General features: G+C 39.1%; 1 protein-coding gene across 8 annotated transcripts in view; it reads left to right on the plus strand.

The window, feature by feature from the left end:
- vezt (vezatin, adherens junctions transmembrane protein) overlaps positions 1-25051 on the plus strand; it is a 71965-nt gene that overhangs the window by 32797 nt on the left and 14117 nt on the right. For 4 of the 8 annotated variants that reach the window (XM_059654729.1, XM_059654731.1, XM_059654732.1 and 1 more), the window contains 7 exons: positions 6314-6397; positions 9853-10028; positions 15708-15992; positions 16936-17081; positions 19271-19419; positions 21345-21676; positions 22060-22253. In XM_059654729.1, coding sequence (XP_059510712.1) covers positions 6314-6397; positions 9853-10028; positions 15708-15992; positions 16936-17081; positions 19271-19419; positions 21345-21676; positions 22060-22253 — 1366 coding nt within the window. Of the gene's footprint in view, positions 1-6313; positions 6398-6496; positions 6594-6641; positions 7770-9852; positions 10029-15707; positions 15993-16935; positions 17082-19270; positions 19420-21344; positions 21677-22059; positions 22254-25051 lie in introns of those variants that run through there. The other 4 variants (XM_059654730.1, XM_059654733.1, XM_059654734.1 and 1 more) reach the window with 3 other exon arrangements.

A 25051-nucleotide genomic window follows, 5' to 3' on the forward strand; every position in this document is an offset into this window, starting at 1 on the left:
GCCATGGAGACTGTGCTGCTTAATATATTCAAGACAGAGGTAGAAAGATTTTTGATTGGAAAGGAACCAAGGGGTGTGGGAAAAGGCAGGAAAATGGAGTTGAGGATAAGCAGATCAGCCGCAATCTGATCGGAAAGTGAAACAGACTCAATAGTCTGAATGACCTACTTCTACATGTTATGCACTTTATACAAAATAGACTTTGGACTATGTATTGTGATAACAAAAGCAATAAAGATTATCGATGTAGGAATGCAAGAATGAGTTACAGTCAGCTTTGGAATTTTATATATTGTAATGACACATGCTTTTAATTCTGATTGGTACTGCCTACTGTGCAATAAAAAAAACACCCATAGGAAGTAGAAACAACACTGTACTGTGAAAGATTATCTATTTTTAACAACACCAAAACATTACACATGAAGTTTACTTTAGACAAGGAAGATCATTGTGTGGATTTTTGTGGTCTCCTCTATCAGTGGACTACGTAAAGACAATATTTCCATGTGATGTAGACCATATAATTTGACTGATTAGTGTATACATATTGCAAAACTTGTGCATTCAGAACAACTATTTACAAAAACCCAATAGTCAATTTAGAAAATGAAAATTATTTATTAAAATGGCACTCTTGTGACATGTTTATGCTAATCATACAAATACAAGAGACTTTTTCCTATTTGTGTCATGGGATGTAGGCCATTTCAGAGGACAGATAAGAGTCAACCATATTTCTATGGAACTTGGTTTACGTGTAGGCTGGATGGCTGAAAGTGCAATGATGAACTAGATAACTTTCTGGTTCTGATTTATTAATTGATATAAATTGCATCAGCTGATGTGGTACGATTTGAACATCTATCCTGTAGCATTAGTCTGACCCTATGGCTTACCTGCCAGTGACATTACCACTATGTCACTATATCCCCATCAAATGAATGAGGATATTCCAGTAGTAATGAATGACTCAAAAGTAGCCTTATGACTTGACAGAAAAATGTAATCGAGTAAGCTAGAGCTTAATCAGCAAGATTTGTAACTGTCCTAGTATAAAGCATATGGTATGCATTCAGCCTGGAAGTTAAAACAGAAATATTCCTCTACATTGGGGAAACCAAGCGGAGGCTTGGGGACCGCTTTGTAGAACACCTCCGCTCGGTTCGCAATAAACAACTGCACCTCCCAGTCGCAAACCATTTCCACTCCCCCTCCCATTCTTTAGATGACATGTCCATCATGGGCCTCCTGCAGTGCCACAATGATGCCACCCGAAGGTTGCAGGAACAGCAACTCATATTCCACTTGGGAACCCTGCAGCCCAGTGGCATCAATGTGGACTTCACCAACTTCAAAATCTCCCCTTCCCCCACCGCATCCTAAAACCAGCCCAGTTCGTCCCCTCCCCCCACTGCACCACACAACCAGCCCAGCTCTTCCCCCCCACCCACTGCATCCCAAAACCAGTCCAGCCTGTCTCTGCCTCCCTAACCTGTTCTTCCTCTCACCCATCCCTTCCTCCCACCCCAAGCCGCACCTCTATCTCCTACCTACTAACCTCATCCCACCACCTTGACCTGTCCGTCTTCCTTGGACTGACCTATCCCCTCCCTACCTCCCCACCTATACTCTTCTCTCCACCTATCTTCTTTTCTCTCCATTTTCGGTCCGCCTTCCCCTCTCTCCCTATTTATTCCAGAACCCTCACCCCATCCCCCTCTCTGATGAAGTGTCTAGGCCTGAACCGTCAGCTTTTGTGCCCCTGAGATGCTGCTTGGCCTGCTGTGTTCATCCAGCTGCACACTTTATTATCTAATATTGTTTTGTGTTCTTGGCTATGTGCAGTACTTTATTCCCCACACTACTCCCCACCCCTCAATAATAATCAGCAGAATGAAATAGTTCAGTGAATTAAAAAAAGGAGGTAATAAAGAACTATAGATTTTGATAGATTCTAGGTTAAACTTTGTGGTCAAGGACCCAATTATTGCCAGATTCAGATCTCACAAGCAGGAGTTACAGGTAACTCAATGTTTGATTGGTGAAACCAGAAAGATTTAAGCAAGGTACTTACTGGTATCCTACAATTGTTTTAGATATTTTTGATCGGTCTGTTCAGATGTGTTATGACACACCTCTGGAGCAAATGGGACTTGAACCCAGGCTTTTTGGTTCAAAGGTAGGCTCTTATTGTTTTATAAGCTTCAGGATATCTGCAGCAACATTTGATTGATATTGTCAAAGTTACTGGGACTGATAGCGGAGACGGTCAGAATTTGACAGGTTTTTAGCAGTATTTTGAGGAGTGCCACTGAAAGGAATTTTACTGAGTAGTGGGGTGGTTGCCATCAACCTGCTCTAAACACAGTAACAGGTGTTGTGATTGGAGAGAGGGATCCTCAGTTCAGGGGGCATTGAGAAGGTAGCTAGTTCTTGATCAAGGAGCACTTTAAATATAGTTTAGGAGCTTCTGAGCAATGCTGAAGACCCAGCATCTGTGAGGAAGATCCTCGGATCTATGATACAAAGTAGAGAGTTAAGGAATTTAATTGAATGGGCCCCTTTCAAACATACAGTCCACTCCACTGATCTTCCTCTATTTGCTGCACTCATCAAACAATGGGAAATATTGAAATAAATCATTCAGGCAGTACAACTCTAGTATATGTCCTTAAATGACTAGTGCTTCACTTGTACCATGAAGGAACTATGATCAACACACGAGGTAAGAGCTAATATCAAGCTAAAGGAAAAGACCAGGAAGAGATTTTAAATGCAAAAAATATGTTAACAGAAAAGGAATGAAATGCAAACGGAATAGAACATATCTGCAAGGGTTTTCAAAAATAATGGCAAGAGATTTGGTGAATATATGGAAGAAAGCAAGAAAGATCTGAAGAAGTGAGACTACAGTGAACAATGAGGAAATGACATTTGCACAAGAGGTGCAAGTAGAGCATAAAATGCCTGCGTAATGAGAAATTCAAAAATAAGTCAAAGATGGGGAGAACTCTGGATTTAATGTGAATAAAAAATTATAGTAAAACTAATGTGGCTTGCAATAGATGAATCTCTAGAATCTGATTATCTCCTTCACAGAATCTTCAAAAAAATGGGTGATGGTACAGTTGTATCCATCATAATCTTCCAAAGAGCTTCAAATTTAGAAATTGACCTTGAATTGGAAATTTGAAAATGCAATTCCATTGCTTAAGAAATGAGAGACTGAAAACACAGATGATTATAGACCACACAGTTTAACATCAGTTGTAGAGAAAAGACTTGAGTCTGTTAATGGTGACAGAGTAACTGAAGACTTGGATTAGACAAAGCTTAATCAATAGGGTCTGTATTAATTACTGAAGGGTTTTCTGATTGTTGCAGTCAATGGTTAGAGAAGGTCCCTAATACAGTGGGTAAGGAATTAGCTATCAATGTTGCCTAAGTACATTTTCGGAAGGCATTTGACAAGGTTCCACAGAAGAAATTAAATTAGAAAATGAAAGTGAATTGCAAGTATCCTTGTGACCACAAACTTTAGGTTTAGGTTTTATTGTCACGTGTACTCTAGTACAGTGGTACAGGAGTATAGTGAAAAGTGTACAATGTCACTATTCCCGGTGCCATCTCAGGTACAAAAATAGAAAAATAAAGGAATAAGTTTTACAAAATCATCAGTACAGTTCTTATTAGTATAAAGTAAAAAAAAATAAAGTTAGACATTGGTTGCAATGTTAAAGAAAAAGCTTGGATTAACTAAGAATGAGTCATTTATTCAACACTGCCAATCACATTAAGTTAGATGGCACAAAAAATGTCTGTACAGGAACAAAATGTTAAAGTAGTATGGCTGATGGTGAGGCCTGAGTGTCTGTGAAGAATGAGACAGCGGTGTTGACGGAGGGTGCAGTGGCGAAAGGAAAACTCATGGGTTAGGGGTGGGTGGGGCTGATCTTGTGGAGTGCAGAGAAGCTTGTGCACGAATGTGGTGAGATGACCCATCAGGGAGGTGTCTTAGTCTTCGCAATGCAACCTCTTCACTCCCAATGCCCCAATCTGATGACCTGTCCCTATCACCCATGACCTTCTCTCAGCCTCAAAATTGAGGTTATGATGAGGAGTAAACATTACTGCCTTCCGAGCCTGAACTTAACATCCTCCAAAAACATGTTACATTTTGCATCCCTACAGATGATGAGCAGCTCTACCTTACCAGCATTGGATGAGCAAAACTTCCTCCAATTAAATATTGTGAAGACCAAAACGACTAACTTGGGTCACTACCAAAAACGTTGTTCTCTAGCTGCCAACTCCATCCCACTCCTTGGTACCTCTATTAGGCTGAACTGAATAGTTCATAACCTTGGCATCATTCTGACCCCATGATAAGCTTCTAGCCGCACTTAGATGCCATTACTAAGAATGCACATCTTCATCTCTATTATGTCACCTGACTGGACCCCCTGCCTCGGCTTATTTACTGCTGAAGCCCTCATTCACTCCTTTGTCACCTCAGTTATAACAGAACTTGGTTGATCTCCCATATTCGGTGGGGAACACATTCATGTCTGAATCAGTGAACTGGGGATTCATTCCCATTCCTGAGATTTGAGCATATGGTAGGACCCTCAGAAGTACAAAGGATCAGAAGGATCTTGGTGTGCATGTCCATGGATCCTTTATGGCATCAGGACAGGTAGATAAGGTGATTAAGAAAGCATATGTAATATTTATTTTTATTAGTCAAAGCACTGAGAAGGAGGTTATGCTGGAACTATTCATAATGTTAGTTATCCCATATCTGAAGTGTTGTGTGAAGTCCTACTCGCCACACTCTTGGAAGAAAAGTACTTGAGATGGTGCAGATGAGATTCACCAGATTGTTGCCTGTGTTGGAATAATTCCACCATGAAGAGAAGTTTAATAGTCTGGGATTGTTTTCCTTGGACAGAGAAAGCTGAGTGGGAGGTGATCTGTTTAAGGCATACAAAGCTCAGACAGGCATAGACTGAATAGATGGATAGAAACAACCTGGGGAAAAGGTGTGAGAGAGGAATAAGAAGAGAGAGAGAAATCTGCACCAAGGGATGCCTCTGATTGGCACCAGGGACCTGGAAAGCTAAAACCCTTTTCTGACTCCCTTCACTGGCTAGTAGTCCGCACAGACAAACTGGTTGGACCATACTTTGGATACAGGCCTCTCCTGCCATCCATGAAATCTGAGTGACAATGGGATGAACCTTTCTGTAAACTCAGGGTCATCTTAAAAACTTTCAGCTGAAACCAGGCTGGGACCCCCCGTGTTTTGGATATCATGTACCTTGATCTGTGGACCGGTCTTTAAACTAACTGAAGCAGGGGGGGCCGAGAGGGTTATGGGTGGAGGGAGATTTAGAAATTCGAAGCAGAAATTCGAGGCACTGGAACAATGTTGCGACATAAGTAAATACAAGTGGAGTGGGATAGAAGGGAACCAAGTGTTAACGTAAATTTTGTGTAGCAAATAAGGTCAATGTAGGGAATAGTAAAACCAATGTAAACTGTAAGATTGTGCTTTAAATACAAGATGTTGTATTGCATTAGCTGGCGCCGCATTAAATTTGCAGTGTATGGCTCCTGTGAAGTTCTTGGTGGGATTTTGTTACAAAATTGTTACAAGGTACAATATAAGTGCAAGTTGTTGGTGAAAAGACAGACATAAAGATTGATAAAGACATATGAATCACACACTTGAGTTGAAAACTATGCTAACCTCTCCTAAAAATTACAGATACCTCCAGACAACTTTTTAATAAATCAATTCAAAGGAGGTTAGAGAAAAATGGAGGGAGATAGTAGGAACTGCAGATGCTGGAGAATTCGAGATAACAAGGTGTGGAGCTGGATGAACACAGCAGGCCAAGCAGCATCTTAAGAGCAGGAAAACTGACGTTTTGGGCCTCGACCTGTTATCCAGCTCCACTCCTTGTTATCTCTAGAGAAAAACGGAATAGGGTTAAGGAAAATTTTTAATATTCAGCAAATATTTCAACAATCCCAGAAACAGGCAACTTGACATAGTGATGAGAAAAGGGTTATTGTACAGGAGTAATCAAAATAGGATGCATTAAAAGTGAGTGGAAGTAAAACGGCAAAGAAAAGTTTCTTGTAAAAAAAAAATCTGCCTTGTAAGTTGCAGTTTAATGAACAGAGATTAACTTCATTAGTGCAGCTCATTTAAGCATTTGTTAGATTTTTCTTACCTTATTTATATGTTATCTGTCTGGAATTCTGATCAATACCTTAAATGCAGATTTCTATCATAATGCAGGAAAACCTCTTGCTAAAGTATATTAATGTTCTTCAAAAATGGAATCCATTCGCTGGAATGAAAAGAATAGATTTGGAATCACTGGTAAGTTTCCACATCACAAACTTGCAACTTCATTCGCAAGCTTTTCTGTCCTGAAATGTAATTTTTTTTCCTTTCTTTTTACTTCATATATACCCACAGACGCTTCTATGCACCATTGAACATTTCTTCCCCACCACCAAATCCCCTGGTAAAAATACCACTGGGGCACTGCAGTGACAACAGAAGTGAGGGAAAGGTAGGGAGAGCGGGAGGGGACCACCAAGCTATTTGTCAGGAAATTACCTTTGTTGATGCATTCAAGAACTTTTTAAACTCAAAGCCACAAAAGGGTTTGAGCTTGCTAGCTATAAAACGAAACAATTCTATGGATTGTACTTGACCTGATCTTGCCACAGTGTTTCTCAGTCCATCAGTGAAAAGATTGAAGAAGTGTTTGTGAGACTGCATGTAGTTTGTGCCTGAAGGAATATTGCTGTTATATCCCAAACCACAGTTGATATAGGGCAAGTCTTTAATGTATGTTAGATGCCTTAAAACTGAGAAGCTTAATTAAATTGATTTGATTTTTTACAAGCGACCTTTTTGTGTGAACTAGACATAATGTACAGATATTGTACAAGCAAAACATCATGCGTTCTAGAAATCTGAAATAAAAACGGAAAAGACTGAAGAATATCAGCAAGTATGGCAGCATCAATGGAGAGACAGAGTCCAATATGACTCTTCTGGGAACTGAAGAGAGTGAAAGTGATGGGTTTTATACTGTAGAGAAAAGCTGGGTTGGGGTCAAGTGAAACAGAAGGGTCAGGGAAAGGTTAGAGGACAAGAAAGATTTGAGATCACAGGTACCAGAGAACAAAAATTAAAGGGAATATTAATTGTTTCAGGGAACAGAGACAGGTCTAGGTAGGTGTCCATAGCGGAATATCAGTCAGCTCTTAATAAAAACAAAACACTGGGCAGGGGAAGGGAGTTGAGCAAGGGAAACAGAATGGAGGACAGAGTTCACGGTCTGAGTTTGTTGAACCCGCTATTGAGCCTAGAGGCTATAAAGCACCTTAAGAATGAATTTTGCGTTTCCCTTCATTGCAAACTGTTAACTTTAGAAAACCTCTATGGGACTTGTTATTTGTCTTGAGAGTATAAATCAGCTCTCTCAGCTCATCTGCTACATACTGGTAAGTAAACAAATATTTTAAATTAATATTTTGGTTTCCCCTCATCCTACCAGATGTATTTTATCAGTTTGCTTACTGAAGTTCTGTTCAAAATGTTTCATTTTAGGACACTGATTAAAATTTCATACCTTCATAGTTAAAGGCAACTGGAGTTCTCAGAGTCGATTCCACAGTAAAATAAACTGCTGCATTCAAAAACCATTCTGGCCTAGCTTGTGAAGCTGATAAAACAGGTAGTTGACCTGGTTTTACGCACTACTTCACTTCATTTTACATTTGAATTTTACAGAAAGTAAAATTGAATTGTGAGTGCGAAAGGCAGATGGTCAGATGCTGTCCATTTCCCCCCAAGTAGAGTAGGTTAATCACTCCCTCATCTCTGACTGCGTCTTGAAATAATCAGATTTATAACAGGTCTCTTAATTTCAACCCTATATGTGGTGTCTACTGAGAATTATGTTCTTGGAATCAAACAGGGTGGTGGTCTGTGTAGTTGAGAGGCTCCTGGTTAATCCCTGAACAGGCAAGTAATCAGAGCCTTGCCCTTCCACTTCCTGTGAACACTCACTTCATAACAACACTGATGGCAGCCAGCCAGCTAGTTTTGTGGGAAGGAAACCTAGATTAATGAAGGAAAAGCAGCTTATCTTAACTAGGAGCTGATCAAAATTGGAACTCTGAACCTGAACAGTCTGAGTGAGTTTATTAGCTATAAAGCAGAGGAGTTCGACAAATTGTAGTTGTCTAATCTCACAAAGGTGCTTCTCAAATGACCATTGAAAAGATTGAAGAAGCACTTTCTTGTAAGACTGTCCAGTTTCTATCTCAAGCAACATCTTGTGTCAGACCTTTGCATTATGCAATTCTGTCCTTGATTATTCAATAGTGCAGACACACACCTGAATAGATGCTTACTAAATGAGCAGCACAACTGTGTCCCAAGAAAATCTCTGAATATAAACATCCAGTTCATTATTATTTTTAATTCTGAAAGATATGGAAGCCTCAAGAAGATTAGCATTTAATAGATACCTTTATTGGGTCAAATGTGTTTTCTACTTCGGTGTCTATTTAAACAGCTGCTTCTCCCGCATGCTCTAGGACTTTGTTTCTAGGTACCAAATCAGCTTTCTTTTGCAGGCTAACAACTCTGCTCAACCCCTCTCTGGTACAACCAAATTATTACTAATGTTCTGTTATCATTTTGGATTATGATAAATCATAGATAATGTAGAACTTATTCCAACTCAACATTAGATTAGATTCCCTACAGTGTGGAAACAGGCTGTTTGGCCCAACAAGTCCACACTGTCCTTGGAGCATCTCACCCAGACCTATCCCCCTACAACTCTCACACCCCTGAACACTACAGGCAATTTCCCATGGCTGATCCACCTAGCCTGCACATCTTTGGACTGGGGAAGGAAACCAGACCACCCGGAGGAAACCCACGCAGACACGGAGAACATGCAAACTCCACACACAGTTGCCTGAGGCTAGAATCGAACCCGGGTCCCTGGTGCTGTGAGGGTACGGTGCTAACCACTGAGCCATCGTGCCGCCAAGACCAAACTGATTATTTGGTTCTTGCCAGAAGCTTCATGCTGTAGACACTCACTTTGAAACTAATATTGTGTAATGTCTTAAGACCTACTTGATTTTGAACTGAATTTCAAAAGCTGAATTTTATCCAACACCAGCTGCGTTAAAGGCATTATATAATATAATAAATAGAAAGCGGTACATAACACCAGCGCTTCGTCGGAGGCTCACTGATGATGTTACCTAGAATGGTGACGAAACGTCTGAAAACGAACCTTCCAGCTCAGCAAACTCACATCCAGAAACTCAACCTGAGCTACAAATCTGCTCAAAACTCGCTAGCATTATATAAATGTAGTGTGTGGTAATGTCAGCAGTCATGGTGTGCAAGACTGTGGATCATTTTCAGTGTGTATCCAGTATATATAGACTTGAAATTTAAATTACATTTTAAAAGTCTTCTAGTTCTGTTCCTTGTTTATGATCTTATTTGAACCCTTAAAGACTTCTTTATACTCATAAAATATACTTCATCTTCTATGCATTTTGCTTCCAGAAATCAGCATACTATTAAGATGCAGTTATTTTGTAGTGTTACTTCCATACAAATGACTAATGACAAAAAAAAGTTTACTGAATAAAAATCTGAAATATCTATTTAAAATAGACATTGATTGTCTTAAAACTACCTGCATTACACTGTTCCTACGTGTTTTACATGCAGTATGTAATTTACAAAAATAGTCACCCGTTATTTCCTTACCTCTTAACAAGGATATGGGATTTCGAGTGCACTCTCTGTGCACCATCCTAAAACAGGAAGTGCTTCTGCAGGAGGATATGGAGCTGGTTGACCTTCTTGACCCTAGCATCCTGCAATCAACACAAGCCCAGCAGCACAAAAATGGCTACCTGCCATCCAAGTGGTTGTGGAGAAGTCCTAATATTTGGTATGTTTCCTATAAAATTTTCCTACACTTTCTAACAGTCTTTTCTTTCAAATAAAACAATTTTAGTATTAGCTATCTGTAGAAGAGCAGCTTTCTCAAGGACAAACAATATGTCCTTTCTGAGGCGGACCCGAATTTGAGTATCACACATTCAGCCACTTAGAGTACCTGAGTTAGTTTCCAGCTGCTTTCCTCCTGGTTTTTACCTTGTGATGGACTGTTTCCAAGGCTGTGTTACAGAAGATCTACATAACAGAAACAGACCATTTGGAATAACTGCCCTCAGTTGGTTTTGTTGCCACATGTGGCTATAGGACCCTAAGTCAGGGAAGAAGCACCATCCTTAAGCTGCTAGTGATTCTGTTCAAAAGTGAGCCCCTACTGGATTTGGAGGCTATCGCCATCTCAGTTTCATGGCGACATGCTAAATTGGGTCTCTGTTTCCAAGCATCTCTGGTGCTGTAGGCTATAAAAAGATTCATTGGTGTCCCAGTATGGCTCCATTTGTGGGAGCTGTCGCATTAAGTCCATCTGGGAGCTACATCACGTAGGTTCATTTGCTCAGGCCTTTCTCAGGTTTACTCTTTTATTGCGAAAATGCTTTATGAGATAGTCAGCATCTTGAATTCCCTTCCAGTTTTAGATATTTGTTTTCTCAATAATGTCCCAGTATTGTGTTAGTAAGGCATACCTTTCAAAGATAAAACTATATCATTTTAGTCAGTAGCTGAAAAGCTTAGATTAAGAATAAATCTTAAATGCCACCAGATTTTCTCAAAACTCCATATGCTGTGAAACTGTATCACCACTTAGACTGTGAGGTGTGGGTGACTTAATTGTCCTTCCAATTCTTTAGATCATATATTAACCTGAAGTGATATCAGCTGTTTCAGTGATTCATGTGAAAGATTCTGTAGCACTGTTTATTGAAGTTGGTTCATTCACCTTTTATCCTGCTCAGCTCTACCCATATCCTCTCTCCAAGCCTGCAATGATTCAGGGTTTATCTTTTAGTTTACTAAACTTCTGCAAATCGGTTTCGCACCTTAATGCACAGACAGGCGTCCCTGCTGCCATCACTAGGCACCATTCTGTCATTAGGACCCAATGATGATCACTGCTAGGTACAGTGGCACCCTACCTGCGAAACTGTGATTGGTGTATGTTTCCCTTCCACCCTGTTCTGAACAATCTGTCTCTTCCAGTCCAGCTCTAAATGGTATTCTACTGCCACAGACTTAGAAGAAAGTGCTGTTTCAGACTTAAGGTCTACCATTTTGAGTTTATATTTATACTATATATTTCCTGGCCCTTTTTTCTGTCCTTCTGATTGCATCGACTCTTGTGGAATAAAATTCCATTAATCAGCATCTCTCTGAGCTTCAACCTAAAGGCCACTCTTTATCTTCAAACTTAGATGGTAACATTTGAGTGAATGTACAACCTTGGAAAATACAGCAACTGAACCTGACCCTGTTCTTACACCAATTCCTGATATGTGCAGTTTCCAGTCAGAAGCTGTCAGAACTAGTAAACTAGACTGAATTTATAGAATAGAATATCTTTTATTGTCTCTTCTACTCCAGTACAGGAGTACAGTGAAAAGTTTTTACAATGGCTGCCTTTTAATAGTGCCATCTTAGGTACAAGTACCTAGGCATAAATCTTAGAGTAAAAAAAAATGTTATTGTACAAAAGAGGATTAAAAGGTAAGGATTTACATTACAGCTCGGGAAGAGTACCAAACAGCAGCAGCTCAGCACATGGTGCCAGGCCCAAATCTAACAACTATCCTGCATCACACCAGCCTCCAGTCTGCTCCTCATGGGCGGCAACATAAGCTGCACTTTACCAGGATTTGCCTCCCTTTGTTAATATTTAAGGACAATTGTAGCCCTATACAGGACCAGCAAATTCACTATAGGACCTGATTGAACTTTGAACTTTGGATCTTCTGGCCTGCATGGCTTCATACTAGGTCATAAGGTAAGTCAATTCCCCCTGGACTGCACAAAATCTACATGATAGAAATAGACCATTAAGCCCAGTGGCCTTCTGCTGATGTTTATTACTACCTGTGAGTTTCCTCCAATTACCTTATCCTGACCCTGTGTCTCCTCTATTCTCAGACCCTCATGACTGTAACAAAACTTCCAATAAATGCACCAATGTCCCCATCTTCAACAACTACATATGACAGTGAGCTCCACATTGCCACTCATCTCTGCAAAGAGGGTCCACTTAAAATTCTTTATTTAATCTCTATTTATTCTGTATCAATCCTTTTGTTCTGAAGTGAAAACTTTATTAGTCTGTGTGCCCTTCTTTTTCTAAATATTTTCTGTTGACCAGAATACATATTGTTGCATGTACAAAATGGGGTATTGAGGATGTGTGGCAAAAATCTTGACAATAGACAATTGTAAATTTGTAAACTTAATTTTGTCAAAACAGTAACTTGCTCCAGAGGTTTTGACTCCAATGAATGAATATTTTAAAATGCATTATTAGTAAAGAATAAGCTGAGCAGCTTCAATTAATGGTACACCTCATGTCAAATGTCCTGTCTATGTGCAAAGCATCAACCCATGAGATTATACAGTTTGCTGGTAGGTGTGAAGAGAACAAGCTGATGATCAATTTCTAAACCTCTTCCTTGCGATATATCAATCTCTTGCATGTCATTCCTTGCAGGAATTATAGAACAAAAGAATTTAAGCACAAATAAGGGCAGTTTATCCATGCTGGTGCTAGCTTCGCAAGAGCCATTTACCAATACACCAAGTCCACTACTCTTTCACTGTAGCTTTTCTTTCTCAAGTACTTAATTCCCTCTGAAATAGATTCTGTAGTCACTTGTGTAAAGACATGCTTATGTTCTAATGCCCGGAAAAAGTTAATCTAATCTTTCCATTGGATGCTGTTAAAACAATTTGATCCTTTATACAAGTTCAATAGCCACTGGCTATAAATAACTTGGTCATTTTGAAAAGCTTAAACATTTCTACTAGACATCACGTAACTTTCTGTATGCCAGTATCCCAATCTTCTCTGTTCCTCTCATTCCAGGCATCAGTTTGACGAACCTAGGGTGTGCTTCTTCTCTCATGTATGCAATAAGCAGGGTCTCCAGCACATTGAAAACCTTGTTGTTTTTGAATGTAGTGACCCAATATGTAAAACTTAACACTTTCTTCCCGTTGCTTTTGTATTTTCAGGTGTAATTCTTTAAAAATCCCAATCCCAATCTCTTTCTTCCTTAAATCCACTGAGCATCATTTGGATATTTGTGGACTCAGCTGAGTATGACAACGTATAGCTGAACCATTCAGACTAAGTATGTTTGCTGGATTCAAATCTGATCTGTAGTGATTTATCTGATTCAGATCAGAGATATTGCAATTGTTCTTGGTGTGCTGAGTGGTATAGGCAGGGTTGCTGCTCTACCAGTCACTTTACTTATGTACGACTGTTGGGTGAAGGCAAGATTGTTTTTGCCATGCTGCATCTGAGCTTGTGAATGACTTACCCAGTTAAAATCCAGGTCATTGAGCATTCAGTGAGCTCCTAGTATCTTCTCTTCCTAAGTATGGATTTTTGTCTAATTATAGTCCTGTGATCACCGTCATGTACCCATCCAAATACCTTTTAAATGTTGTAATTATGTCAGCATCCACCACTTCCTCTGCCAACTCATTTCAGAAACACACAACCCTCTGTCTGGAAAAGTTGCCTATTAAGCCCCTTTTAAATCTTTCCCCTTTCCTTTTCCTTCTTTCACCTTAAAACCTATGTGCTCTAGTTTTGGACTGTCCGACTCTGGGTGAACAGCCAAGATCCTTTGCCCTATCCATGCCACTCATGATTTTAAAAACCTCCGAAGGCCACCCCTTAGCCATCAATGCTCCATGGAAAAACAGCCCCATCAATTCACCCTCGCCCTGTAGCTCAAACCCTCCAACTCTGGCAACGTCCTTGTAAGTCTTTTCTACACCCTTTCAAGTTTAACAACATCTTTCCTACAGCAGGGGAACTAAAATTGGATCAGCCATTTCTGGAATACTGTGTTCAATATCCAGTACAGCCATGCAAAATGACATCCCAGCTTCTATACACAATGCACTGACCAATAAAGTCAAGCACGCCAAACATAGTCTTCACCAGCCTGTCTACCTGCAACTCCATCTTCAAGGAACTATGAACTTGCCCCCCAAAGTCTCTCCTTTCAGCAACACGCCCCAGTACCCTACTATTAAGTTTCTAAGTCCTGCTTTGATTTGCCTTATCAAAATACATTTACCTAAATTGTACTCTATTTGCCTCTCCTGAGCCCATCAGTCCATCTGATATACCTTAATAACTTTCTTCAATGTCTACTACTCCATCAATTTTGGTGTCATTTGCAAACTTACTAACCATTCTTTCTACGTTTACATCCAAATCGTTTATATAAATAACAAAAATCAGTGTACCCAGTACTGATCCTTGTGGCACACTGCTGGTCACAGACCTCCAGTCTGAAAAACAACCCTCTCCCACCACACTCTGTCTCCAACCTTGATGCCAATTTTGTGTCCGAAAGGCTAGCTCTCCCTGGATTCCATGTGATCTAACCTTGCTAAACCAGTCTACCATAAGGAACCTTGTCACATGCCTTGCTAAAGTCCACATTGACAACATCCACCATTTTGCCTTCTTCAATCATCTTTGTCACTTCCTCAAAATAAACTCAATCAAGTTAGTGAGCCACGATTTCCCACACACAACCGTCTTGACTATCCTTGCCTTTCCAAATACATGTAAATCCTGTCCCTCGGAATCCCGTCCAACAACTTACCCACTATTGATGTCAGGCTCACCGGTCTATAGTTCCTTGGCTTTTCCTTAACACCTGCCTTGAGTTCGTTCACCACATTAAAGTGCTGTGTAGCTGCAAGTTGTTATTGATATTGTCTGAGTGGAATTATTATATGAACAAATGATCATTAAAGGACTAACATCCCAAGGACTGATCCATATCTTCAGGAGAGGTTGCAGAGAGAAATGTGATGAGGGGAGAAAAATAATCCAGTCTTCTAGTGGTGGAAATGCAGGTGTATTACTAGTGGGTCAAAATTGGGGACTGTTTTAGAATATTTATTTTATTCATATTTGTTCATGGGATATGGCTGTTGCTAGCTAGTCCAGCATTTAATACCCACCCCAATCTGTCATTCAGAAGGTAGTAGTGATCTGCCCTCTTGAACCACTGTAGTCCTTGGGATTTTTTTTTTAAATTCACTCATGGGACATGGGCATCATTTATTACTCAGCGCTAATCATCCAGAGGGCAATTTAGAGTCAGTCACATTGCTGTAGGTCTGGTGTCATGGGTTGGCCAGACCAGGGAAACACAGCAGATTTCCTTCCCAAAAAGGACATTAGAAAACAAGGTGGATTTATATAATAATTGACAGTGATTTAGACTAACTATTTATCCAGGTGTCTTTTTATTAAATTCAAACTTCACTATCTACCAATTTGGAATTCAGATCCTTGTCCCCAGAACATAAGTCTGGGTCTCTGAAATAATACTCCTGTGAATTTATCACTACTCTGTTCAATTTTATTGTTTTGTTTTCCAGAAATATTTGAGGAAATTTCCAGGGTACTAAATTTGTGTCTCTTCTTGCATATTAGGGATGTTTCAGTATTGGCTATCCTTGCTGGTGCCTTGGTCATGACCTCAAACCGCTGTGATACTTTCCCTTGGGGATTTTTAGGAATGGGCCTGTGTGGCCTCAGTCTTTATATGGTTTTCAGGAGTGTCAGTTTATGGAGAACAGCCAAACTTCAGCGATCCATGAGAAAATGCTTCAAAAGTTTGGAAGATATAGTGATGAACAGCCACATTTTCACCAGTCTTGTGCGAAAATCCATTAGACAAATTCAAGAGACAGAAGTCATTTCAAGAGGATTCACGTTGTGAGTTTTTTCTACAAATATTGCTTTACACTTCATTACACACTGAAGTTATTTTATTTGCCATTTTGTTCTATCAAAATTCCACAGTCTATTGAAAGTAGTGACATTTTGTTAGTTCAAAATATTGTAATTATAAACATATGGGGCAGCAAAAATACTTCACAGAGCATGTAGGTGTAGATAAATGTCACCGTGGAGAAGATTTTTAACTGATTAATTAGCCTGCATACATTGTGAGGTCTGGTGAAGAGCTTTATATCATATTGCCAAGAGAAAAAGAAGATTATAATTGCAACAAATTATTAAGATAAACTACACATAGATTTCTGAATATTGCCTGTTCAGCATCTTGATTGGGTTCTTGCTACAGGCTGAAACAGTACCCTGTAATAAACCTCGAGCAATCTAATGTCTTTGTATAACTGAGTGAGATAGCCTGCAAGCTTGGGGACTTTGTGTGAAGTTATCGGCATGAAATTGTCTGATTAAATCAATAGAGAAAAGGAAACACGTTATTTGAAGCATTATGTTAAAAGATTAAAACATCTTTCCTCACCATTTTATTTAATATTTGATGTCATGCTTTGCCACCTTGAATAACAACTTAAACATTTACTTTTTTCTTAGACCTTCACTGATTTGCTAATCTTAGCTATCTTTAGAATTAAATCTCATTTTTCAGTACTTATACCACCAGGCTTAACTCAAATGGTGTAACTGTGCTTTAGGAGCTACAAAACATAAGGATTATGTATTAAATTTTTTTTTAAGAACTTTGACAATGAGTTTCTTCTATAATGAATTATATATGAAGTTTGATGTGTTTTTTTGCTGCAGTTATTGGTTCATTGTATGTTCATGAAATGAATCCAAGCAAAGGTTTAATTGTAACCAGCTTTGCAGAGATCTATGCAGTATTTAGAGCTAACTGTTTGTTTTCTAGAGTGACTGCTGTATGTCCTGCCAGTTATCTGGGGAACTCCTGGCAACAGCAAGGTCAGCAGCTAATTGGCCTTCGGAAGGCAGTGTACAGATCAGTGAGATCCGCCTATCGAGCTTCTCGAGTGGCTACCTGCCAGATGCTGAAGTCATATCCTTTTTGTTTTGAATGTCCTCAGAACCAGGTCACCAAGTAATTCTGTTTCCAAATTGCATTGATAAATTTAAAGCATAGATACAAGATGATGTCATTTAGCCCCTTGAGGCTGCACTGTGGCCAATTAAATCATTGAACTGTGCCTTAACTGCATACATCTGCCTTGGCTCCATGTCCAGTTATACAATCATCTAGGAAAAATCTATCAATCTCAGATTTAAGATTCTTAATTGAACCAGCAGCTTTTTTTTGGGGTTGAAATGTTTTGTAACTGCTTTTTTTTGAATCGCCTGGTTCTGATTTTTAACTTCTAATCCCCTTGAACTAGATTCCTATACAAAACAAAGAGATTTTTTCCTCTGTTTAATCTATTATTTAACATCAAATCCAAAAAGCCTTAAGAAAATCACTCTTGACCGTCAACATTTTAGGAGATGCAAGTTTATTTTCTGTCATCTCTCCTTGTAATCTAACCCTGAGAAAACTGAGTAGATCTGTATCTTAGAACTATACTTTTTCAGTTAATTTTGTGGGATCTGGGAATGGCTGACTGGACAGCATTTCTTGCCCTTCTCTAATTGCCCTTGAGAAGATAGCGATGAACAACCTCTTGAACTGCTGCAGTCCACCTGCTGTGGATTGATCCACAATTTCATTAGGGAGGGAATTCCAGGATTTTGACCCAGCAACAGTGAAGCATCTTGGCCAATAAGATTCATTGCATGCAATGTATTTTTGAATTATTAATTATTGGGAATGTGGGTGCCACGGGCAAGGCCACATTTATTGACTAATGATGGTGGGATGAAAGGGGAACTCTCTCTTTGAACCGCTGCAGTCCTTTAACTATTAGCCACGTGCTGTGAAGATTCTCAAATTCAATGACATATAAAAGTCAACACATACATTGTTAATCCCAGTCCAATACCTGTTCTCAGACTTTAAACTCAATTCCCACAATGATGTTAAATTGGCAGTGCCAGAATTTTGATGCTATAACTATGTCGTTCAAAACGACACTTAAGATTGTTAGCACCAAGAATTGCAGTTGTAACCTTAAAGATTGTAGGGAAATAAAAATCTAATAAGAATTGCAATGGAATTTACCATCTGTCTCTAAAATTTTATATTTGGCATCTTTGACTGGAATAAAGATTATGCTCAAACTGACCCAGATATCTTGTTACTGCTGGTGGTGGTTATTCCAAATGTAGTGCATTGTTGCAAATGTTTCTTATTAGCCCTTAACTTATTTGGCGAACCTCAAGGATGTGACAGAAACTTCAGGATATTAGAATTGTTTTATTTAACTATATAAAACCATGATCAAATAGTTCAGTATTAATAAAGTTCAGTATTCTGTCTTGACAGAGTTCTTAATGAAGAGTTTAAAGTTGTTTCTGATGTTTCAGTGTCCGTATTTTCATTGGTTTTGTATACATATTTGTGTTTCAGTTTTTGAATATCCCAAAGTCAGCTGTTCAGCTCCAGGTTTACCTAAAAATTTATACGGGTGATGTTAAACCATAACTGTTACAAAAGTGAAATTGAGGCCGTGATCAGATGTGCCATGATCTGTGCAAACGGGTTACAGGAACTGAATAGCCTATTCGTGTTCCTCGCTCTTGTGCTGTTTGTCTTAATGTTAAAAGACTGTCAAAGGAAATCAGCTTCTAAGAAATCAAGTCTTTTAAATCCACGTATTCCTCCAGTTTCATTAGCCTACTACAAATTATGGAAGCTAAAAGCAAGTATTTTCCTGTTTTATGAGTGATATTTTACTCCATGTACACAACCCTAAAAAAATTGCGAATCGCTATTTTGTTTAAAACCTTATACTGAGATTTACTAATTATGCCTTAACTCTATTCTTATTTTTTAGTCCCATGCACAAATATGTTTAAAAAACAAAAATGTTTGTACAGAGTTTGGTTTCAGTTATCAGTTGATTTCACTTTCTACCATAATCTAATAGTCTAAATCATGCAGTATTTTGATTTTTTTTTCTTCTGATAATATTTTTAACTTTTCCAAAGAACATGCTATGCATAAATTGATCTAAATAGGCCAAGCCAGAAAATGTTGCTTTGATTTGTATATTTACTCTGATAAGACATGAATCTGACTCACAATGCCTTGTAGGCTGACAATGCCTTGTTACAATGCCTTAATTATTATTAAACCTACCCTCTGAACTCTGAAATTGATAATGTGACCAATTACCTCTCTGCAATCCCATATAACGAGCTTGGCATGGGACTCGATCAGGAGCTGGTGTCTGACGTTGAGGCCCAGGAACTGACGGATTGTTACAGTCTCAAGGCGTTAAAGGTGTGAAGCATTACAGTGTAAGGTGGAGAAGACATGTTATACTTAACAAAAGTAAAACACTTATGTTAATGTTTATTAAGTTCACTACAACATGAATTTTATGGGAATTTAGATAACCACATGAAGGAACAATGAATCAGTTGCAGTCAGACAGGATGTATCTCAAATGGAGCGCATTCACCAGAAAAGACCCAATGGTCCATATGGCCTATGCGGCCTCCCTTTGTGCTCTTAAGGTAATGCAGTGAGTAGTAGAAAAGTCTTCCAATCAAAGGTTCCTTCAAACAGATTAACCTTAATGGAGAATTGGCTATTTTATCTCCAGAGTAAAAGCATCTTTAATACCACAGATATGACTTTTATCAATTGTACTTTCTTTCAACAGTGACGATAACTATGGCTTTAAGAGGTGTGTTGTGTCCTGGTCTTTCCTTATGCAAAGAGGTCGAGACAGAGGTGCAGAGTAGTTGTTCCAAGCCAATAAAGTGGACAATTTGTGAGGCTGTGGGTTTTCTTAAAGTTAGAACAGTGGAAGTGGCTGAAGAAATGGGGTCAAGCTCCCACAGAGCCAGGACTTTAACTTTCATTAGCTGTTATGATTTAGAAGCTGCTATACATCTATCTGTGCTCCAGCAAAATGCTTCAGTTCTCTCTTAAGTTTTCTCTTGATGTTCTTTCCTCCTGGACTAGAGAATTTCATGTGAGAACCTATTTTACTGAGTTTACCTTTGCAAGGGTGTGTTTCTGTGATAGTACTATATTAGAATAATTGCTGCTAAGTTAAATAATCTATTATTCTGTTAAGAATTACAGTAGAGTTGTTATTGCAATTCTTGTTTCTTTTGTTTACCTGAATGGTAAGAATAAAGTGTGTTTTGCTTCAGGCCCTGGTAGTCTGACCATCTAATTACATCCGGAACACAATGCCTTAAATGTGCCTTTAAAAAGATGAATAAGTTGGAGTCTGGCCATCTTAAAATATTTTGAGGGAATTTGGTCTCGTCCATAACACCATTGGCGCTGTTTTCAGTTGCACTGTGTTAATTGCTTATCCTACTGTGCTGCCAACTAGTGACTTCAGCACTTAGAATCATAGAATCCCAACAGTGTGGAACCATGCTATTCAGCCCATCGAGTCTGCACCAACCCTCCAAACAGCATTCCATCCAGACATCCCTAATCCCCACAACGCTGCGTTTCCCATGGCCAATCTACCTCACCTACACATCCCTGGACACTATAGGTATTTTAGTGTGGGCAATCCATCTAACCTGCACATCTTTGGACTACTTTACATCTGCTCATTTTACAAGTGCCTGGACTCATTGATACAGCAAGGTGGAATTCCCAGCAGCCTCTGCTCTGAAATTGCTGGGTTTGTTCCTCCAAGCATTCCCGGTGTCAACAGTGAATGAAGCTGAGCGACTGGGCCAAGTAATTAACCCATAGGAAGAGAGAATCAGAAGACAGCACATGTGCCCACACTCCTATCACCTTCAGAGAGGAAAGCCGAGGAAAAAACACTACAACATCTCACAAATATAATACAAGACAGTAAGCAATAGTGTAATTTCTGATGAACCCGTTCTGTAATGATCCTACATATGTGCAGTTGCTGGACTATAATCATTTCAAACGGGATAAATTTAACACATTTGTTTACATAAAAGTTTCAAACATGTAGTTCAGGACCCAGCTGCGCCAGTAGGAAATGAGGTAGATTTTTTTAAAAATCTTCACTTTAAGGTTCTTTACAGTGGCAATTATGTGACTTCACCTTTTAAAGTGATTATCACTGTAATGTTGCTTGAATGACTTAAGGAAAATAATTCAGATATACTGTCCACTAAATAATGTCTGAATTAATTTTGATGGATCTTTCCATGTTTAGTAATAGTCTGAAGTTTAACTCATTCTGCATACAGATACTGGTTCAGCTTTGGGTGGGTCAAAGCTCCGAGTTCTTCAGACGCCTGGCTTTCCTACTATCTCCTGTCCAGGCTGCACCCAAGACGCATGTTACTGCCGAGCACTTGGCACACCATGTCGTTGCAGAAGTAACCCAGAATATACCTCACATCCTTACAAATTGTCTTGAAGAGTTGAAACGCAGCTATGACTTCCACAGATACTGGCAGGTACAGCACCAATCTAATTTAAATGCATCAAACAAGACCAAACAACAATCAAAGGAGCTGAAGAATCTTTATGCTGTGGTTCGTAGCTTGCAACTCCACCTTAAAGCACTACTAAATGAGTAAGTTCATGCATTTAACAGAAATACTGTGTGTCAATATTACATGGTATCATTGTCTACTTGCAAATCTGCGTTGATTAACTCAATGCAGTATTCTACGATAATACATCCTCCAATATTCTATAATAATGGAACCTCAGAATCATTGTTTGGATCAAAGATTAGTCTATCTGAAATGTTTTAAGCTTTCTGCAATTCGTTCAGTTTGTATTGTTAGTATTCTGAAGAATTCAAAATAAGGAAAAAGAAACTCTGCATGTAAATCATAGTACCTTTTATGCTCATAACTTAATTTCTACAATTATTGTCTTATTGTTTCATGAGCTGTTTTGAGTTTGTAACTGTGTAACAAAGTGCCTTCATAATGCCTTCCTGATACACAGGGTTATTTCTTTGGAGGATTATCTGGAAAAGTTTCACGAATCCCAGGAACAGCATAAACTGACGCAGGAAGTGTACCATGATCTGCATCAGAAACTTAAATCAATTCAACCACATATGGGGGCGAGCATAAATTGTTGGGATGAGACAAGTAATCAGGTGGATAAACTAGTGCACAAGTCTCTGGACCGTAAAGGTAACAGTATAAAAATAATAAGCACTCCAGCCTGCAAGGATGGCTATGCATTTAATGTATGTAGAATAAGGCATAACTCTCTGCTATTTTTGTTCTACTCTTGGGCACTTCCTGCCTAAAATACTCCACCCGTCTCCGGTTTAAAAAACCTTCTCAAAGGCCAACTCTTCAAGCAAATTACAATTACAATCTTGATTTATCCCTTCCTCGTTTGCTGTATATTTTCTGCCTATTTGTTCGTGCTTCTTATTTAGACTTTGTTGGTTGAAGGCACTTATAAAAAATGAGGATTGTTGCTGAAATGCATTGTTTCTGCATTGGTTGAGACAAAGCAGGAAGCTAATGTTTAGAATTAGAAACTTGCAATTTTTTTAAGCCATTGACAATATTCTGAGTAGAATGTGTGTAATGAGTTTGCCAAGTTAGTAGGTATGAATAATGGTCTTCCAAATGACTGTAGTTGAAATCCTATTCAATCTGTTTGACAGTTAGTTTAAAACTACAACACTAGCTAGGTGAGTTCAGCATGTGTCGTCATCCCTGGTTGTCTGTTAAACAACAGAACTAACATCATTCCACTTCAGCTACTGACAATTGTTTACGTGCCAGTAAAGTGCAGCTCTGACATTGTATTTTTGTGAACTAAAAGACAGTTCGTTGCACATGACTTCACTATTCAACAAGAACAGTCTGCAAAAAAAAGTTCTACATTCAAAGTTAAATAGTGTTACCTGCACCTTGTGTCAGGGCATCACTTAATGCCACTGCCTCGTCTGTCTGAGTTCCCTTCTCCCTATTGTAAAAATTGCTTCTAACTTTTAATGAAAAAATAGCTTGTAAGATTGGAATTGAGGCTTTTCTAAGTTTCTTCTATAAAAAAACCAAATTATCTGTTGAAAAATGTCAGCCCACTGCCAATAAACCTGCTCTCTTCTTGCTGTTCTGAAATCCTTCTCATTCATTATTCATATGCTATTAATGGAGGTTCACAGAAGAATCATTAGGTGTTATGTGGACCCAACTTGTTTTGCGTCCCATGGGCTCTCAGTTGCATCCTCTCAGTATTCTCCTGTTTTGAGAGTTTGACGGTGTTGGCAGTTTTCTGTCTCTTGCCAACTTCAGAGATGTTGATGCACTATTTTGGATTCAGTTTGCCAGCTTGGATCCCATGTTGGGCCTTGAAAAGGCCATACTGAAGTTCATGTAACCATATCAACTGCACTGCCCTCATCAAATATTTAGTTACCTTCTCAAAAAAACTCAATTAATTTTGTCATATAGGAGCTCTCTTTAATAAATCCGTGCTGCTATCCCTGATCAATCCCTGTCTTTCCAAGTGTTGATTACTTCTGTCCCTCAGAACCTTTTTCCAGTAATTTCACTACCACTAACTTCAGACTGGCCTGTAATTATCTACCGTATCACTGCTGCCCTTCTTGAACAAAGGAGCTACATTAGCTGTCATCCAGACATCTGGTACTTCACCTGTGGCCAGCAAAATAGTAAATATCTCTGCCAGGGCTCCAGCAATCTCCTCCCTTATCTCCGCCACCTTCCCCCCACCCCAAGCAGCCTAGGATACATCTCATCAGGACTTGGAGATTTATTCAGCTTTATGCCAACTGAAACATGTAATTCCTCCTCGTTATTCTTAACGCGCTCTAGAACCTCACCATCACAACTGAAATCCTTGGCCACAATGACTTTCTCCTTTGTGAATACAGACAAGAAATGTTGTTTTAATGTCCTCACCCTCATCCTCTTGCTCTATGTACAGATTCCCCCTTTGATCTCTAATAGGCTCTACTCTTTCCCTGATAATCCACTTCTTTATAAAACCTAGTTCTAAAATGTCTTGGGGTTTTCCTTAATCTTATTTGCCTGAGATATTTTGTGGACCCTGTTTCGTTTCCTCACTGCTTTTATAAGCAACCCCCTGTGCACACTATAGTTTTGTAGGGCCTCTCTGTTTTTAATGTAATCCTTTTTCTTCATCAAACTCTCAATATCCCTTGACACCTAGGAGGCCCTTGGATTTCCTACTCTTGCCCTTCAATCTTAGAGGAACAAGTTGGCCCTGAATTCTCACTGTATTACTTTTAAAAGACTCCCACATTCCAAATATAGACTTAACTGCAAGTAACAGCTCCCAGTCTGTGTTTGCCAGGTCCTGTCTAATGATACTGAAATTGGCCTTCCCCTCATCAGGTACTTAACTTCACACTATCCTAATCCCTTTCTATAATGACTTTGAAACTCGGAGTTATGGTCACTATCCCCAAAATGCTCTCCCACTGAAATTTAAATTACTTGGCTGGTTTTATTCCCTAGGATTAGGTCTAGCACTGCTCCATCTCTAGGAAGGTTATCTACATACTGGCGCAAAAATCATAGATGCACTCGAAATATTCCAACCATCTAATCCTTTCACACAATGGTAATCCCAGTTAATATTAGCAAAGTATACTACCAATATAACCCTATATCCCTCACATCTTTTCAGTGATTTGCCTCCATATCTGTTCTCCATCTTCCTCTGATAGTTGGGTGGCCTGTAGTATAATTTCAGAATTTAGAAAAGAACAACCATAATCTAATTTAGTGGTGATGCACGGTCTTGAGGGGCAATAAGGTCTCCTGTCCCTCTCTCTGCCTTTGCATTTCTTGCTAGTACCTGTTTTATTCATGTGTCTGTTTACCTTCCTTTATTAACGTGTGGGTCAGAACAGATTCATGACATAGAATTCTTTCATCTTTCGTCAACTTTATAAAAGGCAGAAGTTGAAACAGCCAAGTTA

Source organism: Stegostoma tigrinum, chromosome 25, assembly GCF_030684315.1.
Source record: "Stegostoma tigrinum isolate sSteTig4 chromosome 25, sSteTig4.hap1, whole genome shotgun sequence".
Lineage (NCBI taxonomy): Eukaryota > Metazoa > Chordata > Chondrichthyes > Orectolobiformes > Stegostomatidae > Stegostoma > Stegostoma tigrinum.